The sequence below is a fragment of the Salvelinus alpinus genome, chromosome 4, assembly GCF_045679555.1.
Source record: "Salvelinus alpinus chromosome 4, SLU_Salpinus.1, whole genome shotgun sequence".
NCBI classification, from domain to species: Eukaryota; Metazoa; Chordata; class Actinopteri; order Salmoniformes; family Salmonidae; genus Salvelinus; species Salvelinus alpinus.
The window spans coordinates 16,822,378-16,843,597 of record NC_092089.1 but is presented as its reverse complement, the minus strand read 5'-3'; the positions used below and the strand labels follow the sequence as shown (position 1 = coordinate 16,843,597).

The window sequence follows — 21,220 nt, the reverse complement described above, 5'->3', positions numbered from 1 at the left end:
TAATGATGAGTCAGAGACACAGCCTGCTGTCTAATGATGAGTCAGAGACACAGCCTGCTGTCTAATGATGAGTCAGAGACACAGCCTGCTGTCTAATGATGAGTCGGAGACACAGCCTGCTGTCTAATGATGAGTCGGAGACACAGCCTGCTGTCTAATGATGAGTCGGAGACACATCCTGCTGTCTAATGATGAGTCGGAGACACATCCTGCTGTCTAATGATGAGTCGGAGACACAGCCTGCTGTCTAATGATGAGTCAGAGACACATCCTGCTGTCTAATGATGAGTCAGAGACACAGCCTGCTGTCTAATGATGAGTCAGAGACACAGCCTGCTGTCTAATGATGAGTCAGAGACACAGCCTGCTGTCTAATGATGAGTCAGAGACACATCCTGCTGTCTAATGATGAGTCAGAGACACAGCCTGCTGTCTAATGATGAGTCAGAGACACAGCCTGCTGTCTAATGATGAGTCAGAGACACATCCTGCTGTCTAATGATGAGTCGGAGACACATCCTGCTGTCTAATGATGAGTCAGAGACACATCCTGCTGTCTAATGATGAGTCGGAGACACATCCTGCTGTCTAATGATGAGTCGGAGACACATCCTGCTGTCTAATGATGAGTCGGAGACACAGCCTGCTGTCTAATGATGAGTCGGAGACACAGCCTGCTGTCTAATGATGAGTCGGAGACACATCCTGCTGTCTAATGATGAGTCAGAGACACATCCTGCTGTCTAATGATGAGTCAGAGACACATCCTGCTGTCTAATGATGAGTCAGAGACACAGCCTGCTGTCTAATGATGAGTCAGAGACACAGCCTGCTGTCTAATGATGAGTCGGAGACACAGCCTGCTGTCTAATGATGAGTCGGAGACACAGCCTGCTGTCTAATGATGAGTCGGAGACACAGCCTGCTGTCTAATGATGAGTCGGAGACACATCCTGCTGTCTAATGATGAGTCGGAGACACAGCCTGCTGTCTAATGATGAGTCGGAGACACATCCTGCTGTCTAATGATGAGTCGGAGACACATCCTGCTGTCTAATGATGAGTCAGAGACACAGCCTGCTGTCTAATGATGAGTCAGAGACACAGCCTGCTGTCTAATGATGAGTCAGAGACACAGCCTGCTGTCTAATGATGAGTCAGAGACACATCCTGCTGTCTAATGATGAGTCAGAGACACAGCCTGCTGTCTAATGATGAGTCAGAGACACAGCCTGCTGTCTAATGATGAGTCGGAGACACATCCTGCTGTCTAATGATGAGTCGGAGACACATCCTGCTGTCTAATGATGAGTCGGAGACACAGCCTGCTGTCTAATGATGAGTCGGAGACACAGCCTGCTGTCTAATGATGAGTCGGAGACACATCCTGCTGTCTAATGATGAGTCGGAGACACATCCTGCTGTCTAATGATGAGTCAGAGACACATCCTGCTGTCTAATGATGAGTCAGAGACACAGCCTGCTGTCTAATGATGAGTCAGAGACACAGCCTGCTGTCTAATGATGAGTCAGAGACACAGCCTGCTGTCTAATGATGAGTCGGAGACACAGCCTGCTGTCTAATGATGAGTCGGAGACACAGCCTGCTGTCTAATGATGAGTCGGAGACACATCCTGCTGTCTAATGATGAGTCGGAGACACAGCCTGCTGTCTAATGATGAGTCGGAGACACATCCTGCTGTCTAATGATGAGTCGGAGACACAGCCTGCTGTCTAATGATGAGTCGGAGACACATCCTGCTGTCTAATGATGAGTCGGAGACACATCCTGCTGTCTAATGATGAGTCAGAGACACATCCTGCTGTCTAATGATGAGTCAGAGACACAGCCTGCTGTCTAATGATGAGTCAGAGACACAGCCTGCTGTCTAATGATGAGTCAGAGACACAGCCTGCTGTCTAATGATGAGTCAGAGACACAGCCTGCTGTCTAATGATGAGTCAGAGACACAGCCTGCTGTCTAATGATGAGTCAGAGACACATCCTGCTGTCTAATGATGAGTCAGAGACACAGCCTGCTGTCTAATGATGAGTCAGAGACACATCCTGCTGTCTAATGATGAGTCAGAGACACAGCCTGCTGTCTAATGATGAGTCAGAGACACAGCCTGCTGTCTGATGATGAGTCAGAGACACAGCCTGCTGTCTGATGATGAGTCAGAGACACAGCCTGCTGTCTGATGATGAGTCAGAGACACAGCCTGCTGTCTGATGATGAGTCAGAGACACAGCCTGCTGTCTAATGATGAGTCAGAGACACAGCCTGCTGTCTCATGATGAGTCAGAGACACAGCCTGCTGTCTGATGATGAGTCAGAGACACAGCCTGCTGTCTAATGATGAGTCAGAGACACATCCTGCTGTCTAATGATGAGTCAGAGACACAGCCTGCTGTCTAATGATGAGTCAGAGACACATCCTGCTGTCTAATGATGAGTCAGCGACACAGCTTGCTGTCTAATGATGAGTCAGAGACATCCTGCTGTCTAATGATGAGTCAGAGACACAGCCTGCTGTCTAATGATGAGTCAGAGACACAGCCTGCTGTCTAATGATGAGTCAGCGACACAGCTTGCTGTCTAATGATGAGTCAGAGACACATCCTGCTGTCTAATGATGAGTCAGAGACACAGCCTGCTGTCTAATGATGAGTCAGAGACACAGCCTGCTGTCTGATGATGAGTCAGATACACAGCCTGCTGTCTGATGATGAGTCAGAGACACAGCCTGCTGTCTAATGATGAGTCAGAGACACATCCTAATGTCTAACGATGAGTCAGAGACACAGCCTGCTGTCTAATGATGAGTCAGAGACACAGCCTAATGTCTAATGATGAGTCAGAGACACAGCCTAATGTCTAACGATGAGTCAGAGACACAGCCTGCTGTCTAATGATGAGTCAGAGACACAGCCTGCTGTCTCATGATGAGTCAGAGACACAGCCTGCTGTCTCATGATGAGTCAGAGACAGAGACACAGCCTGCTGTCTAATGATGAGTCAGAGACACAGCCTGCTGTCTAATGATGAGTCAGAGACACAGCCTGCTGTCTAATGATGAGGCAGAGACACAGCCTGCTGTCTAATGATGAGTCAGAGACACAGCCTGCTGTCTCATGATGAGTCAGAGACACAGCCTGCTGTCTAATGATGAGTCAGAGACACAGCCTGCTGTCTCATGATGAGTCAGAGACACAGCCTGCTGTCTCATGATGAGTCAGAGACACAGCCTGCTGTCTCATGATGAGTCAGAGACACAGCCTGCTGTCTCATGATGAGTCAGAGACACAGCCTGCTGTCTCATGATGAGTCAGAGACACAGCCTGCTGTCTCATGATGAGTCAGAGACACAGCCTGCTGTCTAATGATGAGTCAGAGACACAGCCTGCTGTCTGATGATGAGTCAGATACACAGCCTGCTGTCTGATGATGAGTCAGAGACACAGCCTGCTGTCTGATGATGAGTCAGAGACACAGCCTAATGTCTAATGATGAGTCAGAGACACATCCTGCTGTCTAATGATGAGTCAGAGACACAGCCTAATGTCTAACGATCAGTCAGAGACACAGCCTGCTGTCTAATGATGAGTCAGAGACACAGCCTAATGTCTCATGATGAGTCAGAGACACAGCCTGCTGTCTCATGATGAGTCAGAGACACAGCCTGCTGTCTAATGATGAGTCAGAGACACAGCCTGCTGTCTAATGATGAGTCAGAGACACAGCCTGCTGTCTAATGATGAGGCAGAGACACAGCCTGCTGTCTAATGATGAGTCAGAGACACAGCCTGCTGTCTAATGATGAGTCAGAGACACAGCCTGCTGTCTAATGATGAGTCAGAGACACAGCCTGTTGTCTAATGATGAGTCAGAGACACAGCCTGCTGTCTAATGATGAGTCAGAGACACAGCCTGCTGCCTAATGATGAGTCAGAGACACAGCCTGCTGTCTCATGATGAGTCAGAGACACAGCCTGCTGTCTAATGATGAGTCAGAGACACAGCCTGCTGTCTCATGATGAGTCAGAGACACAGCCTGCTGTCTCATTATGAGTCAGAGACACAGCCTGCTGTCTCATGATGAGTCAGAGACACAGCCTGCTGTCTCATGATGAGTCAGAGACACAGCCTGCTGTCTCATGATGAGTCAGAGACACAGCCTGCTGTCTCATGATGAGTCAGAGACACAGCCTGCTGTCTCATGATGAGTCAGAGACACAGCCTGCTGTCTCATGATGAGTCAGAGACACAGCCTGCTGTCTCATGATGAGTCAGAGACACAGCCTGCTGTCTCATGATGAGTCAGAGACACAGCCTGCTGTCTCATGATGAGTCAGAGACACAGCCTGCTGTCTCATGATGAGTCAGAGACACAGCCTGCTGTCTCATGATGAGTCAGAGACACAGCCTGCTGTCTCATGATGAGTCAGAGACACAGCCTGCTGTCTCATGATGAGTCAGAGACACAGCCTGCTGTCTCATGATGAGTCAGAGACACAGCCTGCTGTCTCATGATGAGTCAGAGACACAGCCTGCTGTCTCATGATGAGTCAGAGACACAGCCTGCTGTCTCATGATGAGTCATATGACTGACCTCTTACGAAGCACCCAGTTCTCTAACAATCAGTCAGGTGTGAATAGAGGATTGTTCCAGGAGCATAGGGAGAAATAACTCCATATACGACAATTAAACTCCCAACTTTACACCGCGTTTTGTGTTTTAATGGATCTCATTGGAGCATACAACGACCTTTAACCTCTGACGTCATCACCCAGTCCTTCACCCAGGCAGAACCGTGACCTCCCTCTCTTCTCTCTCTGCAGCTGCTGCCCTGGGGAACCTTGTGTCGGACCTGGCTGGACTCGGGTAAGAAAAGGCCGATCAAACCAATCGTCTGTTTGGGCTGATACAGTCCCTGGTGGAGTCCTATTGCAGTCACACTGTGTACAGTCCCTGGTGGAGTCCTATTGCAGTCACACTGTGTACAGTCCCTGGTGGAGTCCTATTGCAGTCACACTGTGTACAGTCCCTGGTGGAGTCCTATTGCAGTCACACTGTGTACAGTCCCTGGTGGAGTCCTATTGCAGTCACACTGTGTACAGTCCCTGGTGGAGTCCTATTGCAGTCACACTGTGTACAGTCCCTGGTGGAGTCCTATTGCAGTCACACTGTGTACAGTCCCTGGTGGAGTCCTATTGCAGTCACACTGTGTACAGTCCCTGGTGGAGTCCTATTGCAGTCACACTGTGTAGAGTCCCTGGTGGAGTCCTATTGCAGTCACACTGTGTAGAGTCCCTGGTGGAGTCCTATTGCAGTCACACTGTGTACAGTCCCTGGTGGAGTCCTATTGCAGTCACACTGTGTACAGTCCCTGGTGGAGTCCTATTGCAGTCACACTGTGTACAGTCCCTGGTGGAGTCCTATTGCAGTCACACTGTGTACAGTCCCTGGTAGAGTCATATTGTAGTCACACTGTGTACAGTCCCTGGTGGAGTCCTATTGCAGTCACACTGTGTACAGTCCCTGGTGGAGTCCTATTGCAGTCACACTGTGTACAGTCCCTGGTAGAGTCCTATTGCAGTCACACTGTGTACAGTCCCTGGTGGAGTCCTATTGCAGTCACACTGTGTACAGTCCCTGGTGGAGTCCTATTGCAGTCACACTGTGTACAGTCCCTGGTGGAGTCCTATTGCAGTCACACTGTGTACAGTCCCTGGTGGAGTCATATTGCAGTCACACTATGTACAGTCCCTGGTGGAGTCCTATTGCAGTCACACTGTGTACAGTCCCTGGTGGAGTCCTATTGCAGTCACATGGTGTACAGTCCCTAGTGGAGTCCTATTGCAGTCACACTGTGTAGAGTCCCTGGTGGAGTCCTATTGCAGTCACACTGTGTACAGTCCCTAGTGGAGTCCTATTGCAGTCACACTGTGTAGAGTCCCTGTTGGAGTCCTATTGCAGTAACACTGTGTACAGTCCCTAGTGGAGTCCTATTGCAGTCACACTGTGTACAGTCCCTGTTGGAGTCCTATTGCAGTCACACTGTGTACAGTCCCTGTTGGAGTCCTATTGCAGTCACACTGTGTACAGTCCCTAGTAAGGTCCTATTGCAGTCACACTGTGTACAGTCCCTGTTAGCATCATATTGCAGTCACACTGTGTACAGTCCCTGTTAGCATCATATTGCAGTCATACTGTGTACAGTCCCTGGTGGAGTCCTATTGTAGTCACACTGTGTACAGTCCCTGTTAGCATTCTATTGCAGTCACACTGTGTACAGTCCCTGTTAGCATTCTATTGCAGTCACACTGTGTACAGTCCCTGGTGGAGTCATATTGCAGTCACGCTGTGTACAGTCCCTGTTAGCATTCTATTGCAGTCACGCTGTGTACAGTCCCTGTTAGCATTCTATTACAGTCACACTGTGTACAGTCCCTGGTGGAGTCCTATTGCAGTCACACTGTGTACAGTCCCTAGTGGAGTCCTATTGCAGTCACACTGTGTACAGTCCCTGGTGGAGTCCTATTGCAGTCACGCTGTGTACAGTCCCTGGTGGAGTCCTATTGCAGTCACACTGTGTACAGTCCCTGTTAGCATCCTGTTGCAGTCACACTGTGTACAGTCCCTGGTGGAGGCCTATTGCAGTCACACTGTGTACAGTCCCTGGTGGAGTCCTATTGCAGTCACACTGTGTACAGTCCCTGGTGGAGTCCTATTGCAGTCACACTGTGTACAGTCCCTGGTGGAGGCCTATTGCAGTCACACTGTGTACAGTCCCTGGTGGAGTCCTATTGCAGTCACACTGTGTACAGTCCCTAGTGGAGTCCTATTGCAGTCACACTGTGTACAGTCCCTGGTGGAGTCCTATTGCAGTCACACTGTGTACAGTCCCTGGTGGAGTCCTATTGCAGTCACACTGTGTACAGTCCCTGGTGGAGTCCTATTGCAGTCACACTGTGTACAGTCCCTGGTGGAGTCCTATTGCAGTCACACTGTGTACAGTCCCTGGTGGAGTCCTATTGCAGTCACACTGTGTACAGTCCCTGGTGGAGTCCTATTGCAGTCACACTGTGTAGAGTCCCTGGTGGAGTCCTATTGCAGTCACACTGTGTAGAGTCCCTGGTGGAGTCCTATTGCAGTCACACTGTGTACAGTCCCTGTTGGAGTCCTATTGCAGTAACACTGTGTACAGTCCCTGGTGGAGTCCTATTGCAGTCACACTGTGTAGAGTCCCTGGTGGAGTCCTATTGCAGTCACACTGTGTAGAGTCCCTGGTGGAGTCCTATTGCAGTCACACTGTGTAGAGTCCCTGGTGGAGTCCTATTGCAGTCACACTGTGTAGAGTCCCTGGTGGAGTCCTATTGCAGTCACACTGTGTACAGTCCCTGGTGGAGTCCTATTGCAGTCACACTGTGTACAGTCCCTGGTGGAGTCATATTGCAGTCACACTGTGTACACACCTATTGCAGTCACACTGTGTACAGTCCCTGGTGGAGTCCTATTGCAGTCACACTGTGTACAGTCCCTAGTGGAGTCCTATTGCAGTCACACTGTGTACAGTCCCTAGTGGAGTCACAGTGGGAACAACATCTCCTATGTACTTCCTTATTGTCACTGTCTTTGTACAAGAGCCTCCAACATCATCACAGACTAATGTTAAAACGACTGTAACAGAATCTGTTAGACAGCGACAGCCAAGGGTAGTTCCTTTCACCAGTTGCTGCTGCTGAGTGCTTGGGCTAATGTCCTGTCATTGTCCCTGTTTTACCCATGTGGTTTTGTACAGGAAGTAATCATGACTTGTTGCCAGTTAGTCATTGGTGCGGCTGGCTTCCGGGTTAAGTGGGCATTGTGTCAAGAAGCAGTGCGGCTTGGTTGGGTCGTGTTTCGGAGGACACACGGCTCTCTGCCTTCGCCTCTCCCGAGTCCCTACGGGAGTTGCAGCGATGAGACAAGACTGTAACTACCAATTGGATACCACGAAATTGGGGAGAAAAGAGGTAAAAAACACAAAGAAAACATATCTGGGACCAGACTAGAGCAGATATGGGACCAGTCTACAGCAGATCTGGGACCAGGCTACAGCAGATCTGGGACCAGGCTACAGCAGATCTGGGACCAGGCTAGAGCAGATATGGGACCAGGCTAGAACAGATCTGGGACCAGTCTACAGCAGATCTGGGACCAGGCTACAGCAGATCTGGGACCAGGCTATAACAGATCTGGGACCAGGCTACAGCAGATCTGGGACCAGACTAGAGCAGATATGGGACCAGGCTAGAACAGATATGGGACCAGGCTAGAACAGATATGGGACCAGGCTAGAACAGATATGGGACCAGGCTATAACAGATATGGGACCAGTCTACAGCAGATCTGGGACCAGGCTACAGCAGATCTGGGACCAGGCTATAACAGATCTGGGACCAGACTAGAGCAGATATGGGACCAGGCTAGAACAGATATGGGACCAGGCTAGAACAGATATGGGACCAGGCTAGAACAGATATGGGACCAGGCTATAACAGATCTGGGACCAGGCTAGAACAGATCTGGGACCAGGCTACAGCAGATCTGGGACCAGGCTAGAACAGATCTGGGACCAGGCTATAACAGATCTGGGACCAGTCTACAGCAGATCTGGGACCGGGCTAGAACAGATCTGGGACCAGGCTAGAACAGATCTGGGACCAGTCTACAGCAGATCTGGGACCAGGCTAGAACAGATCTGGGACCAGTCTACAGCAGATCTGGGACCAGGCTACAACAGATCTGGGACCAGGCTATAACAGATCTGGGACCAGGCTACAACAGACCTGGGACCAGGCTAGAACAGATCTGGGACCAGGCTAGAACAGATCTGGGACCAGGCTAGAACAGATCTGGGACCAGGCTAGAACAGATCTGGGACCAGGCTAGAGCAGATCTGGGACCAGTCTACAACAGATCTGGGACCAGACTAGAGCAGATCTGGGTCCTGGCTACAACATATCTGGGACCAGGCTACAACAGATCTGGGACCAGACTAGAACAGAAATGGGACAAGACTACAACAGACCTGGGACCAGTCTACAACAGATCTGGGACCAGACTACAACAGACCTGGGACCAGGCTAGAACAGATCTGGGACCAGACTAGAGCAGATCTGGGTCCTGGCTACAACATATCTGGGACCAGGCTACAACAGACCTGGGACCAGACTAGAACAGACCTGGGACCAGGCTACAACAGACCTGGGACCAGGCTAGAGCAGATCTGGGACCAGACTAGAGCAGATCTGAGTCCTGGCTACAACAGATCTGGGACCAGACTACAACAGATCTGGGACCAGGCTAGAACAGATCTGGGACCAGACTACAGCAGATCTGGGTCCAGGCTACAGCAGATCTGGGTCCAGGCTAGAGCAGATCTGGGTCCAGGCTAGAGCAGATCTGGGTCCAGGCTAGAGCAGATCTGGGTCCAGGCTAGAGCAGATCTGGGTCCAGGCTAGAGCTAAGCGAACTGTAACTAAATGTTTCCTATTGGCCCTGTTGTCAGCATTATGGTGAATTATAGAATAAAGTATATGTTTTGTATTCTCTATGACTGGTGACAGAGAGGATTGTAGATGTCTGCTTGTAGATGTCTGATTTCCCAGATGTCGTGTAATCTGCTGCTGTCTCTTTCTGACATCTGTAATTTGATGTATGAGTCATTTATTTTAACAGCAGTCAGCTGCTGTGGTTGTGGCTTCAGCCTCTCTGTTAGCTTGGTTTGACCTGTGGCTTCAGCCTCTCTGTTAGCTTGGTTTGACCTGGGGCTCCAGCCTCTCCTCTGTTAGCTTGGTTTGACCTGGGGCTCCAGCCTCTCCTCTGTTAGCTTGGTTTGACCTGGGGCTCCAGCCTCTCCTCTGTTAGCTTGGTTTGACCTGGGGCTTCAGCCTCTCTGTTAGCTTGGTTTGACCTGGGGCTTCAGCCTCTCTGTTAGCTTGGTTTGACCTGGGGCTTCAGCCTCTCTGTTAGCTTGGTTTGACCTGTGGCTTCAGCCTCTCTGTTAGCTTGGTTTGACCTGGGGCTCCAGCCTCTCCTCTGTTAGCTTGGTTTGACCTGGGGCTCCAGCCTCTCCTCTGTTAGCTTGGTTTGACCTGGGCCTCCAGCCTCTCCTCTGTTAGCTTGGTTTGACCTGGGGCTTCAGCCTCTCTGTTAGCTTGGTTTGACCTGGGCCTCCAGCCTCTCCTCTGTTAGCTTGGTTTGACCTGGGCCTCCAGCCTCTCCTCTGTTAGCTTGGTTTGACCTGGGCCTCCAGCCTCTCCTCTGTTAGCTTGGTTTGACCTGGGCTTCCAGCCTCTCCTCTGTTAGCTTGGTTTGACCTGGGCCTCCAGCCTCTCCTCTGTTAGCTTGGTTTGACGTGGGGCTCCAGCCTCTCCTCTGTTAGCTTGGTTTGACCTGGGCCTCCAGTCTCTCCTCTGTTAGCTTGGTTTGACCTGGGCCTCCAGTCTCTCCTCTGTTAGGTTGGTTTGACCTGGGCCTCCAGCCTCTCCTCTGTTAGCTTGGTTTGACCTGGGCCTCCAGCCTCTCCTCTGTTAGCTTGGTTTGACCTGGGCCTCCAGCCTCTCCTCTGTTAGCTTGGTTTGACCTGGGCCTCCAGCCTCTCCTCTGTTAGCTTGATTTTCACACTATGAACACATCTCATCATTCAGTGAAATGTTTAAAGTTACCCTCAGGTACATTTCAGTACATCTCATCATTGAGTTACCCTCAGGTACATTTCAGTACATCTCATCATTGAGTTACCCTCAGGTACATTTCAGTACATCTCATCATTGAGTTACCCTCAGGTACATTTCAGTACATCTCATCATTGAGTTACCCTCAGGTACATTTCAGTACATCTCATCATTGAGTTACCCTCAGGTACATTTCAGTACATCTCATCATTGAGTTACCCTCAGGTACATTTCAGTACATCTCATCATTGAGTTACCCTCAGGTACATTTCAGTACATTTCATCATTTAGGTGGCAGATCTAGGTTTACTGTTTCTACTGTTCTGGATGTTGACACGTTTGAAGACGTTGACCAGTAGAACATGAAGAGGTCACTCTGACTTACAGCTTGGCCTCATTGTCCCCAGGGTTTATCCAGGTAACACCTACTCAACTCTGCCCTCTACTGGCACGGAGGTTAACACACGCAGGCCTGGGAAACTCCAGTCCTGATTGGTGTCACACTTTGTCCCAGCTAACACGCCTGACTCCGATAATCAACTAATCCTGATCTTCAGTTTAGAATGTAATTCGTTTAAATCAGTTGTGTTTGCTAGGAATATGGGAAAAGTGTTACACCAATCATGTCCCCGGGGACTGGAGTTGCCCATGCCTGTTAAAGCAGTATCTGTCCCAACACACTAGAGCATCATTCCCTGTTATAGCAGTACCTGTCCCAACACACTAGAGCATCATTCCCTGTTATAGCAGTACCTGTCCCAACATACTAGAGTCCATTCCCTGTTATAGCAGTATCTGTCCCAACACACTAGAGCATCATTCCCTGTTATAGCAGTACCTGTCCCAACACACTAGAGCATCATTCCCTGTTATAGCAGTACCTGTCCCAACACACTAGAGCATCATTCCCTGTTATAGCAGTATCTGTCCCAACACACTAGAGCATCATTCCCTGTTATAGCAGTACCTGTCCCAACACACTAGAGCATCATTCCCTGTTATAGCAGTACCTGTCCCAACACACTAGAGCATCATTCCCTGTTATAGCAGTACCTGTCCCAACACACTAGAGCATCATTCCCTGTTATAGCAGTATCTGTCCCAACACACTAGAGCATCATTCCCTGTTATAGCAGTATCTGTCCCAACACACTAGAGCATCATTCCCTGTTATAGCAGTACCTGTCCCAACACACTAGAGCATCATTCCCTGTTATAGCAGTATCTGTCCCAACACACTAGATCATCATTCCCTGTTATAGCAGTACCTGTCCCAACACACTAGAGCATCATTCCCTGTTACAGCAGTATCTGTCCCAACATACTAGAGTGCCATGCCCTGTTATAGCAGTACCTGTCCCAACACACTAGAGCATCATTCCCCATTATAGCAGTACCTGTCCCAACACACTAGAGTGCCATGCCCTGTTATAGCAGTACCTGTCCCAACACACTAGAGCATCATTCCCCATTATAGCAGTACCTGTCCCAACACACTAGAGCATCATTCCCTGTTATAGCAGTACCTGTCCCAACACAGTAGAGCATCATTCCCTGTTATAGCAGTACCTGTCCCAACACACTAGAGCATCATTCCCTGTTATAGCTGTATCTGTCCCAACACACTAGAGCATCATTCCCTGTTATAGCAGTATCTGTCCCAACATACTAGAGCATCATTCCCTGTTATAGCAGTACCTGTCCCAACACACTAGAGCATCATTCCCTGTTATAGCAGTACCTGTCCCAACATACTAGAGCATCATTCCCTGTTATAGCAGTACCTGTCCCAACACACTAGAGCATCATTCCCTGTTATAGCAGTATCTGTCCCAACACACTAGAGCATCATTCCCCATTATAGCAGTACCTGTCCCAACACACTAGAGCATCATTCCCTGTTATAGCAGTACCTGTCCCAACACACTAGAGCATCATTCCCTGTTATAGCAGTACCTGTCCCAACACACTAGAGCATCATTCCCTGTTATAGCAGTACCTGTCCCAACACACTAGAGCATCATTCCCTGTTATAGCAGTATCTGTCCCAACACACTAGATCATCATTCCCTGTTATAGCAGTACCTGTCCCAACACACTAGAGCATCATTCCCTGTTACAGCAGTATCTGTCCCAACACACTAGAGCATCATTCCCTGTTATTGCAGTATCTGTCCCAACACACTAGAGCATCATTCCCTGTTACAGCAGTACCTGTCCCAACACACTAGAGCATCATTCCCTGTTATAGCAGTACCTGTCCCAACACACTAGAGCATCATTCCCTGTTATAGCAGTACCTGTCCCAACACACTAGAGTGTCATGCCCTGTTATAGCAGTACCTGTCCCAACACACTAGAGCATCATTCCCCATTATAGCAGTACCTGTCCCAACACACTAGAGCATCATTCCCTGTTATAGCAGTACCTGTCCCAACACAGTAGAGCATCATTCCCTGTTATAGCAGTACCTGTCCCAACACACTAGAGCATCATTCCCTGTTATAGCAGTATCTGTCCCAACACACTAGAGCATCATTCCCCATTATAGCAGTACCTGTCCCAACACACTAGAGCATCATTCCCTGTTATAGCAGTACCTGTCCCAACACACTAGAGCATCATTCCCTGTTATAGCAGTACCTGTCCCAACACACTAGAGCATCATTCCCTGTTATAGCAGTATCTGTCCCAACACACTAGAGCATCATTCCCCATTATAGCAGTACCTGTCCCAACACACTAGAGCATCATTCCCTGTTATAGCAGTACCTGTCCCAACACACTAGAGCATCATTCCCTGTTATAGCAGTATCTGTCCCAACACACTAGATCATCATTCCCTGTTATAGCAGTACCTGTCCCAACACACTAGAGCATCATTCCCTGTTACAGCAGTATCTGTCCCAACACACTAGAGCATCATTCCCTGTTATTGCAGTATCTGTCCCAACACACTAGAGCATCATTCCCTGTTACAGCAGTACCTGTCCCAACACACTAGAGCATCATTCCCTGTTATAGCAGTACCTGTCCCAACACACTAGAGCATCATTCCCTGTTATAGCAGTATCTGTCCCAACATACTGTATGTTGTTTTACAGTGTGTCCATAATGGTCTATGTAGTCAAGTAATCTTCCACCTAACAAATGGTCCTTTTTGTCAGATTATCCCTGTATGTCTGTCATGTACATACCGTAGATGTCGAGCTATGTGATAATCACCCAGCTGACATCTGGTGCATTAACCCATTCTGTCAGATTATACAGGATGTATTGTCTGGCCTGAGAAAGGTCTTTACAAGTCCCTGTCTTCCTCCACTACAATCAGTTATCATTATCCCATTCTGTCAGATTATACAGGATATATTGTCTGGCCTGAGAAAGGGTGGTCTTTACAAGTCCCTGTCTTCCTCCAATACAATCAGTTATTTTTAACCCATTCTGTCAGATTATACAGGATGTATTGTCTGCCCTGAGAAAGGTCTTTACAAGTCCCTGTCTTCCTCCACTACAATCAGTTATCATTATCCCATTCTGTCAGATTATACAGGATATATTGTCTGGCCTGAGAAAGGTCTTTACAAGTCCCTGTCTTCCTCCACTACAATCAGTTATCATTATCCCATTCTGTCAGATTATACAGGATATATTGTCTGGCCTGAGAAAGGTCTTTACAAGTCCCTGTCTTCCTCCACTACAATCAGTTTATACAGTAACGAGCAGCATATGTCTCCCACTGTGTGTGTAACTGTCTAACGATCAACGCATCTCATTAAGCCTGTGTACGTGTTCTACTCACTGTATCCACAACCATTATGACATCTTCATCATCATCATCATCATCTGTTGTCAGGGAAGCTGTTTGCTCTGCAGAGCACAGTGATGCCTGTTAGTTTATCCCAGGTGATATTATCCCGGGTGATATCTGCAGTGACCTGTTGGGTTATTGGTTTTTATTGGTTCTGCTGGAGTGAAGACATTCCCCTGACTGAATTTAAACAGATCGTTTGGTCCCCTCTCCCCTGACTGAATTTAAACAGATCATTTGGTCCCCTCTTCCCTGACTGAATTTAAACAGATCATTTGGTCCCCTCTCCCCTGACTGAATTTAAACAGATCATTTGGTCCCTCTCCCCATGACTGAATTTAAACAGATCATTTGGTCCCCTCTCCCCTGACTGAATTTAAACAGATCATTTGGTCCCCTCTCCCCTGACTGAATTTAAACAGATCATTTGGTCCCTCTCCCCTGACTGAATTTAAACAGATCATTTGGTTCCTCTCCCCTGACTGAATTTAAACAGATCATTTGGTCCCTCTCCCCTGACTGAATTTAAACAGATAATTTGGTCCCTCTCCCCTGACTGAATTTAAACAGATCATTTGGTCCCTCTCCCCTGACTGAATTTAAACATATAATTTGGTCCCTCTCCCCTGACTGAATTTAAACAGATCATTTGGTCCCTCTCCCCTGACTGAATTTAAACATATCATTTGGTCCCTCTCCCCTGACTGAATTTAAACAGATCATTTGGTCCCCTCTCCCTGACTGAATTTAAACAGATCATTTGGTCCCTCTCCCCTGACTGAATTTAAACATATAATTTGGTCCCTCTCCCCTGACTGAATTTAAACAGATCATTTGGTCCCTCTCCCCTGGCTGAATTTAAACAGATCATTTCGTCCCTCTCCCCTGACTGAATTTAAACAGATCATTTGATCCCCTCTCCCCTGACTGAATTTAAACAGATCATTTGGTCCCTCTCCCCTGACTGAATTTAAACAGATCATTTGGTCCCCTCTCCCTGACTGAATTTAAACAGATCATTTGGTCCCTCTCCCCTGACTGAATTTAAACATATAATTTGGTCCCTCTCCCCTGACTGAATTTAAACAGATCATTTGGTCCCTCTCCCCTGGCTGAATTTAAACAGATCATTTCGTCCCTCTCCCCTGACTGAATTTAAACAGATCATTTGATCCCCTCTCCCCTGACTGAATTCAAACAGATCATTTGGTTCCTCTCCCCTGACTGAATTTAAACAGATCATTTGGTCCCTCTCCCCTGACTGAATTTAAACAGATCATTTGGTCCCCTCTCCCCTGACTGAATTTAAACAGATCATTTGGTCCCCTCTCCCCTGACTGAATTTAAACAGATCAGTTGGTCCCTCTCCCCATGACTGTGCATCCAGCCTGTGAATTATTGAGTTGATCTAGGTCAGGGGTAGGCCAACTATATTCAGATGTTTGGGGGGGGGGAGGGGGGGGTGCTGAACATAGTTCTAATAATTTGTACACTGCAAATTGACCACAACTCAAAAAGAGTTATTATTTGAAAATAACAATAATTTCTTACCTTGATTACACAGAGACAAGATGACGCTTCTATTGGTTATTTCTGAGAATACTTAGGAACAGATTTCCTCAAACTCATATTTAACTTAATTCCTATAGATTTTACAGTCTTTTTTTTTTTTACCCAAAACTAACTGAATTGGCCAATGTGGGAGTACATTCCCATGGCTTCGTCCCAAGTGGTACAGACAGCCGGCTGAGTCTGGAATGTCGTCTCTATTGGCCGTTCTGGATCAGACAAGACTCACTTACTGGTGCCCACTTTATAGGGAATAGTGTCATTTCAGGATTCTGCTCATGTTCCTGGGCCATCTGGCACTCTGTTGGCATCATAATGGAGATGGCTGCTCTGTCTGGCACTCTGTTAGCATCATAATGGAGATGGCTGCTCTGTCTGGCACTCTGTTAGCATCATAATGGAGATGGCTGCTCTGTCTGGCACTCTGTTAGCATCATAATGGAGATGGCTGCTCTGTCTGGCACTCTGTTAGCATCATAATGGAGATGGCTGCTCTGTCTGGCACTCTGTTAGCATCATAATGGAGATGGCTGCTCTGTCTGGCACTCTGTTAGCATCATAATGGAGATAGCTGCTCTGTCTGGCACTCTGTTAGCATCATAATGGAGATGGCTGCTCTGTCTGGCACTCTGTTAGCATCATAATGGAGATGGCTGCTCTGTCTGGCACTCTGTTGGCATCATAATGGAGATAGCTGCTCTGTCTGGCACTCTGTTAGCATCATAATGGAGATGGCTGCTCTGTCTGGCACTCTGTTAGCATCATAATGGTGATGGCTGCTCTGTCTGGCACTCTGTTAGCATCATAATGGTGATGGCTGCTCTGTCTGGCACTCTGTTAGCATCATAATGGAGATGGCTGCTCTGTCTGGCACTCTGTTAGCATCATAATGGAAATGGCTGCTCTGTCTGGCACTCTGTTAGCATCATAATGGAAATGGCTGCTCTGTCTGGCACTCTGTTAGCATCATAATGGAAATGGCTGCTCTGTCTGGCACTCTGTTAGCATCATAATGGAGATGGCTGCTCTGTCTGGCACTCTGTTAGCATCATAATGGAAATGGCTGCTCTGTCTGGCACTCTGTTAGCATCATAATGGAAATGGCTGCTCTGTCTGGCACTCTGTTAGCATCATAATGGAGATGGCTGCTCTGTCTGGCACTCTGTTAGCATCATAATGGAGATGGCTGCTCTGTCTGGCACTCTGTTGGCATCATAATGGAGATGGCTGCTCTGTCTGGCACTCTGTTAGCATCATAATGGAGATAGCTGCTCTGTCTGGCACTCTGTTAGCATCATAATGGAGATAGCTGCTCTGTCTGGTACTCTGTTAGCATCATAATGGAGATAGCTGCTCTCTCTGGCACTCTGTTGGCATCGTAATGGAGATAGCTTCTCTGTCTGGCACTCTGTTAGCATCATTAAACTGAGATGTTTTATTGAAGATAGTCTTTGAAGAGGTAGGGTTTCCAGAAGATGGACAGGGACTCTGCTGTCCTAGCTTCAGGGGGAAGATGGACAGGGACTCTGCTGTCCTAGCTTCAGGGGGAAGATGGACAGGGACTCTACTGTCCTAGCTTCAGGGGGAAGATGGACAGGGACCCTGCTGTCCTAGCTTCAGGGGGAAGATGGACAGGGACTCTGCTGTCCTAGCTTCAGGGGGAAGATGGACAGGGACTCTACTGTCCTAGCTTCAGGGGGAAGATGGACAGGGACTCTGCTGTCCTAGCTTCAGGGGGAAGATGGACAGGGACTCTGCTGTCCTAGCTTCAGGGGGAAGATGGACAGGGACTCTGCTGTCCTAGCTTCAGGGGGAAGATGGACAGGGACTCTACTGTCCTAGCTTCAGGGGGAAGATGGACAGGGACTCTGCTGTCCTAGCTTCAGGGGGAAGATGGACAGGGACTCTGCTGTCCTAGCTTCAGGGGGAAGATGGACAGGGACTCTGCTGTCCTAGCTTCAGGGGGAAGATGGACAGGGACTCTGCTGTCCTAGCTTCAGGGGGAAGATGGACAGGGACTCTGCTGTCCTAGCTTCAGGGGGAAGATGGACAGGGACTCTGCTGTCCTAGCTTCAGGGGGAAGATGGACAGGGACTCTGCTGTCCTAGCTTCAGGGGGAAGCTCATTCCACCATCGGAGTGCCAGGACCGAGAAGGGCTGGTGTTGAATAACAGCATGTATTTTGATTAATGATGATTTAAAACATTTTTTTCCCCCCATATTTTTATGATTCTATGCACAGATGTCTGTGCCAGAAGATTTTCTGCTGTGCATATTTACTGGTTGAATTTAATATTTCCATGATTCGTATTATGGTAATTTCATATTACCATATATCACTCCAGCAATGAATGGGAGCTTTCATCTGGTGATCCCTTGAAGCTCAGGACCTGTATTCATAAATCTCAGAGTGCTGATCTAGGATCAGTTTTTTAGCTCATAAAGAAGCCTGAACCTGAACCAGAACTCCTATTCTGAGATACTTTTAAAATCAAATCCAGTTTATTCGTCACACGCCCAGGTTTCTACAGCAGGTGTAACAGAGACAGTGTAATGTAGACCTGCCACTCTTCCTTCAACAGTACAGAATAATGTAAAGTAGCAAAGCTAATCAATGGAGAATAAGTAGATGAATTAAAAATGTAAAGAGCACAACAATTGGACCAACAATTGGACCCAACTACGGGCCCAGGCCCGTAGTTTGAGAGCTGTCTATAACGTGGTTCTCCCGCGGGCAGATTCTGCGTGTGACAGAATCTTCCAGGACTGAATGTGATGCGTGAGAGCCAAGCAGCGCTAGTTCTGGTTTTGGGGGATTTCATCACTGGTTATTTGTACGTATCAGATTTGGGAGAAGACGGTGCTTAAACTTCTTCGCCTCGTGCTTGCTGCGTGTCCCCACGCGGATCGGAAGTGGCCGGAAGTGGGGGGGTGGGGGGGTTGGCTTCTGGTTTTAACACAGAAGTGAATCATGCAGCTGATCAATTTATGTCTGGTTTTACTTCTGGGTTAACAGAGATAATACATTAATGTATGTAACCAAACCTTTTTTCGAGTGCATTAAGGTATGTAACCATGGTATTTTCCTGTGTTAGCCTTGCAGGTTACGTGGAAGCCCTGGCCTGTCGTTGTGGGTTGGTGGGCCCAGACCTGAACCCCAAACAGGCTGACATGTGGCAGACCAGAGTTAGCACCCACAGTGTGAGTCTCTGTCGTATCTCTGAGAGGACGTACACTCCTGTCTGTCTGTCTGTCTGTCTGTCTGTCTGTCTGTCTGTCTGTCTGTCTGTCTGTCTGTCTGTCTGTCTGTCTGTCTGTCTGTCTGTCTGTCTGTCTGTCTGTCTGTCTGTCTGTCTCTCTCCTCTCTCTCTGTCTCCCTCTTCCTCTCTCTCCCTCTTTCTCTCCCACTCTCTCCCTCTTTCTCTCTCTCCTCTCTCTCTCGCTCTCTCTCTCTCTGTCTCCCTCTTCCTCTCTCTCCCTCTTTCTCTCCCACTCTCTCCCTCTGTCTCTCTCTCTCTGTCAGTCCTCTCTGTGTTGCTTACTTAGTGGATCTGATTGAATAGAGCCCTAAATCAGTCAGAAGTGTCCTACAGAATATGCTTTTGGTTGTGCAGCCATTTCACTGAAGACAGTATTTTTTTTGTGAATCCAGCAGTCAGGCTAATAAAAAATAAAAAATAAACGTTCCTTCACAGAGTCTCTCCTATTTTTATTGGCCAAGAGTTGTGGGTAGGTTACGTACTTGTAGCACTGCATATTAGTATTAATATTAGTATTAGTATTAGTATTGATATTAGTGGTAGTATTGGTATCGATATTAGTGTTAGTATTAGTATTAGTATTAGTATTGATATTAGTGTTAATGCTAGTATTAGTATTGGTGTTAGTATTAATATTAGTAGTAGTGTTAATATTCGTATTAGTATTAATATTGGTATTGGTATTGGTGTAGTATTAGTGTCGTGATAGTAATAGTATTAGGCATCAGAGTAGTAATGGAACGCTTCTTGTTTTGTTTTGTCTTCAGGGTAAAGCCATCGGAGTTGCCATCGGCTGCATCTTAGGGATGTTCCCGCTACTCTTCTTCAAAGATGAGACGAAGAAGAAAGAGGCGGAAAGGGAGGGTAAAGATGGACCACTAACCTCCGTCTCCACTGGCGGCAGCAGCAATTGAGACAACTTGACAGAAAGACTTACCTTCTCGGGAAGAGAGAGAACTTATCATTGGACTACCGCTACTTCACATCCTAACTACTGCATAATGAATAACCTCTGTTTCACCAGACAGACAGACCTTCCTAGGTAAACTAGATTACTAACACTACAGTGTAGGAAGCATGACTACTGATGTCAATTGTTGATGTCAATGTCTTAAATAGTTCCTGCTGCAACATTCAAAAGCAGTATGAAGAAAAACAACAATGATAAATACAAGTGGACCACTCTTCAAACCATGTTTTCTGCTGCTTCTTTGTTTGGTTTTTTGAGTTGGTGCAACTTTTATTTTTTGAGTTTGGTGTAACTTAGTCCTAATCAGTTAGAGGTGGCCAGGATGGATTCCTGGTGGACTACACTCAGATCAGTTCAATTGAACTTCAATATCTCTCAAGGGGGATATTCCTGCAACATCTGGTGTAAGTAATCAACATGCTGTGGGCTATTGTCTCGTTAGATTAAATGACCGTGTGAGGAGAGGACAAGGCCAGCTGCTATAGCGAGATAACACATTTACAGAAACTATTCCGTCTTCAGTTAGTATACTGAGGCTGGAACTTTCCAACTGGATTTCATTGGGGCGGCAGGTAGTCTAGTGGTTAGAGCGTTGGACTAATAACCGAAAGGTTGCAAGATCGAATCCCCCGAGCTGACAAGGTAAAAATCTGTCGTTCTGCCCCTGAACAAGGCAGTTAACCCACTGTTCCTAGGCCGTCATTTAAAATAAGAATTTGTTCTTAACTGCCTTTCCGAGTAAAATTTCAAATAAATTATATTCCACCTTACTTTCCGCTAGTGCTGAAATATGACACGGTTCTTATAGCGGCTTCCTCTAACGCTGACTACAAGTCACCCACAAATCATTCTGTGGTATTTTGCATTTGAAAGTATCCATC

At 47.6% G+C, this 21,220-nt stretch overlaps 1 protein-coding gene across 1 annotated transcript in view; it reads left to right on the top strand.

Moving 5' to 3' along the window:
* Positions 1–20,565, top strand: part of LOC139572899 (transmembrane protein 65-like) — an 87,320-nt gene extending 66,755 nt beyond the window's left edge. The window contains exons 6-8 of the mRNA XM_071395745.1: positions 4,846–4,888; positions 19,205–19,310; positions 20,137–20,565. Of these exons, the coding sequence (XP_071251846.1) occupies positions 4,846–4,888; positions 19,205–19,310; positions 20,137–20,283 (296 nt within the window). The 3' untranslated portion in view covers positions 20,284–20,565. The remainder of the gene's footprint in view (positions 1–4,845; positions 4,889–19,204; positions 19,311–20,136) is intronic.
* Positions 20,566–21,220: the final 655 nt, after the last annotated feature.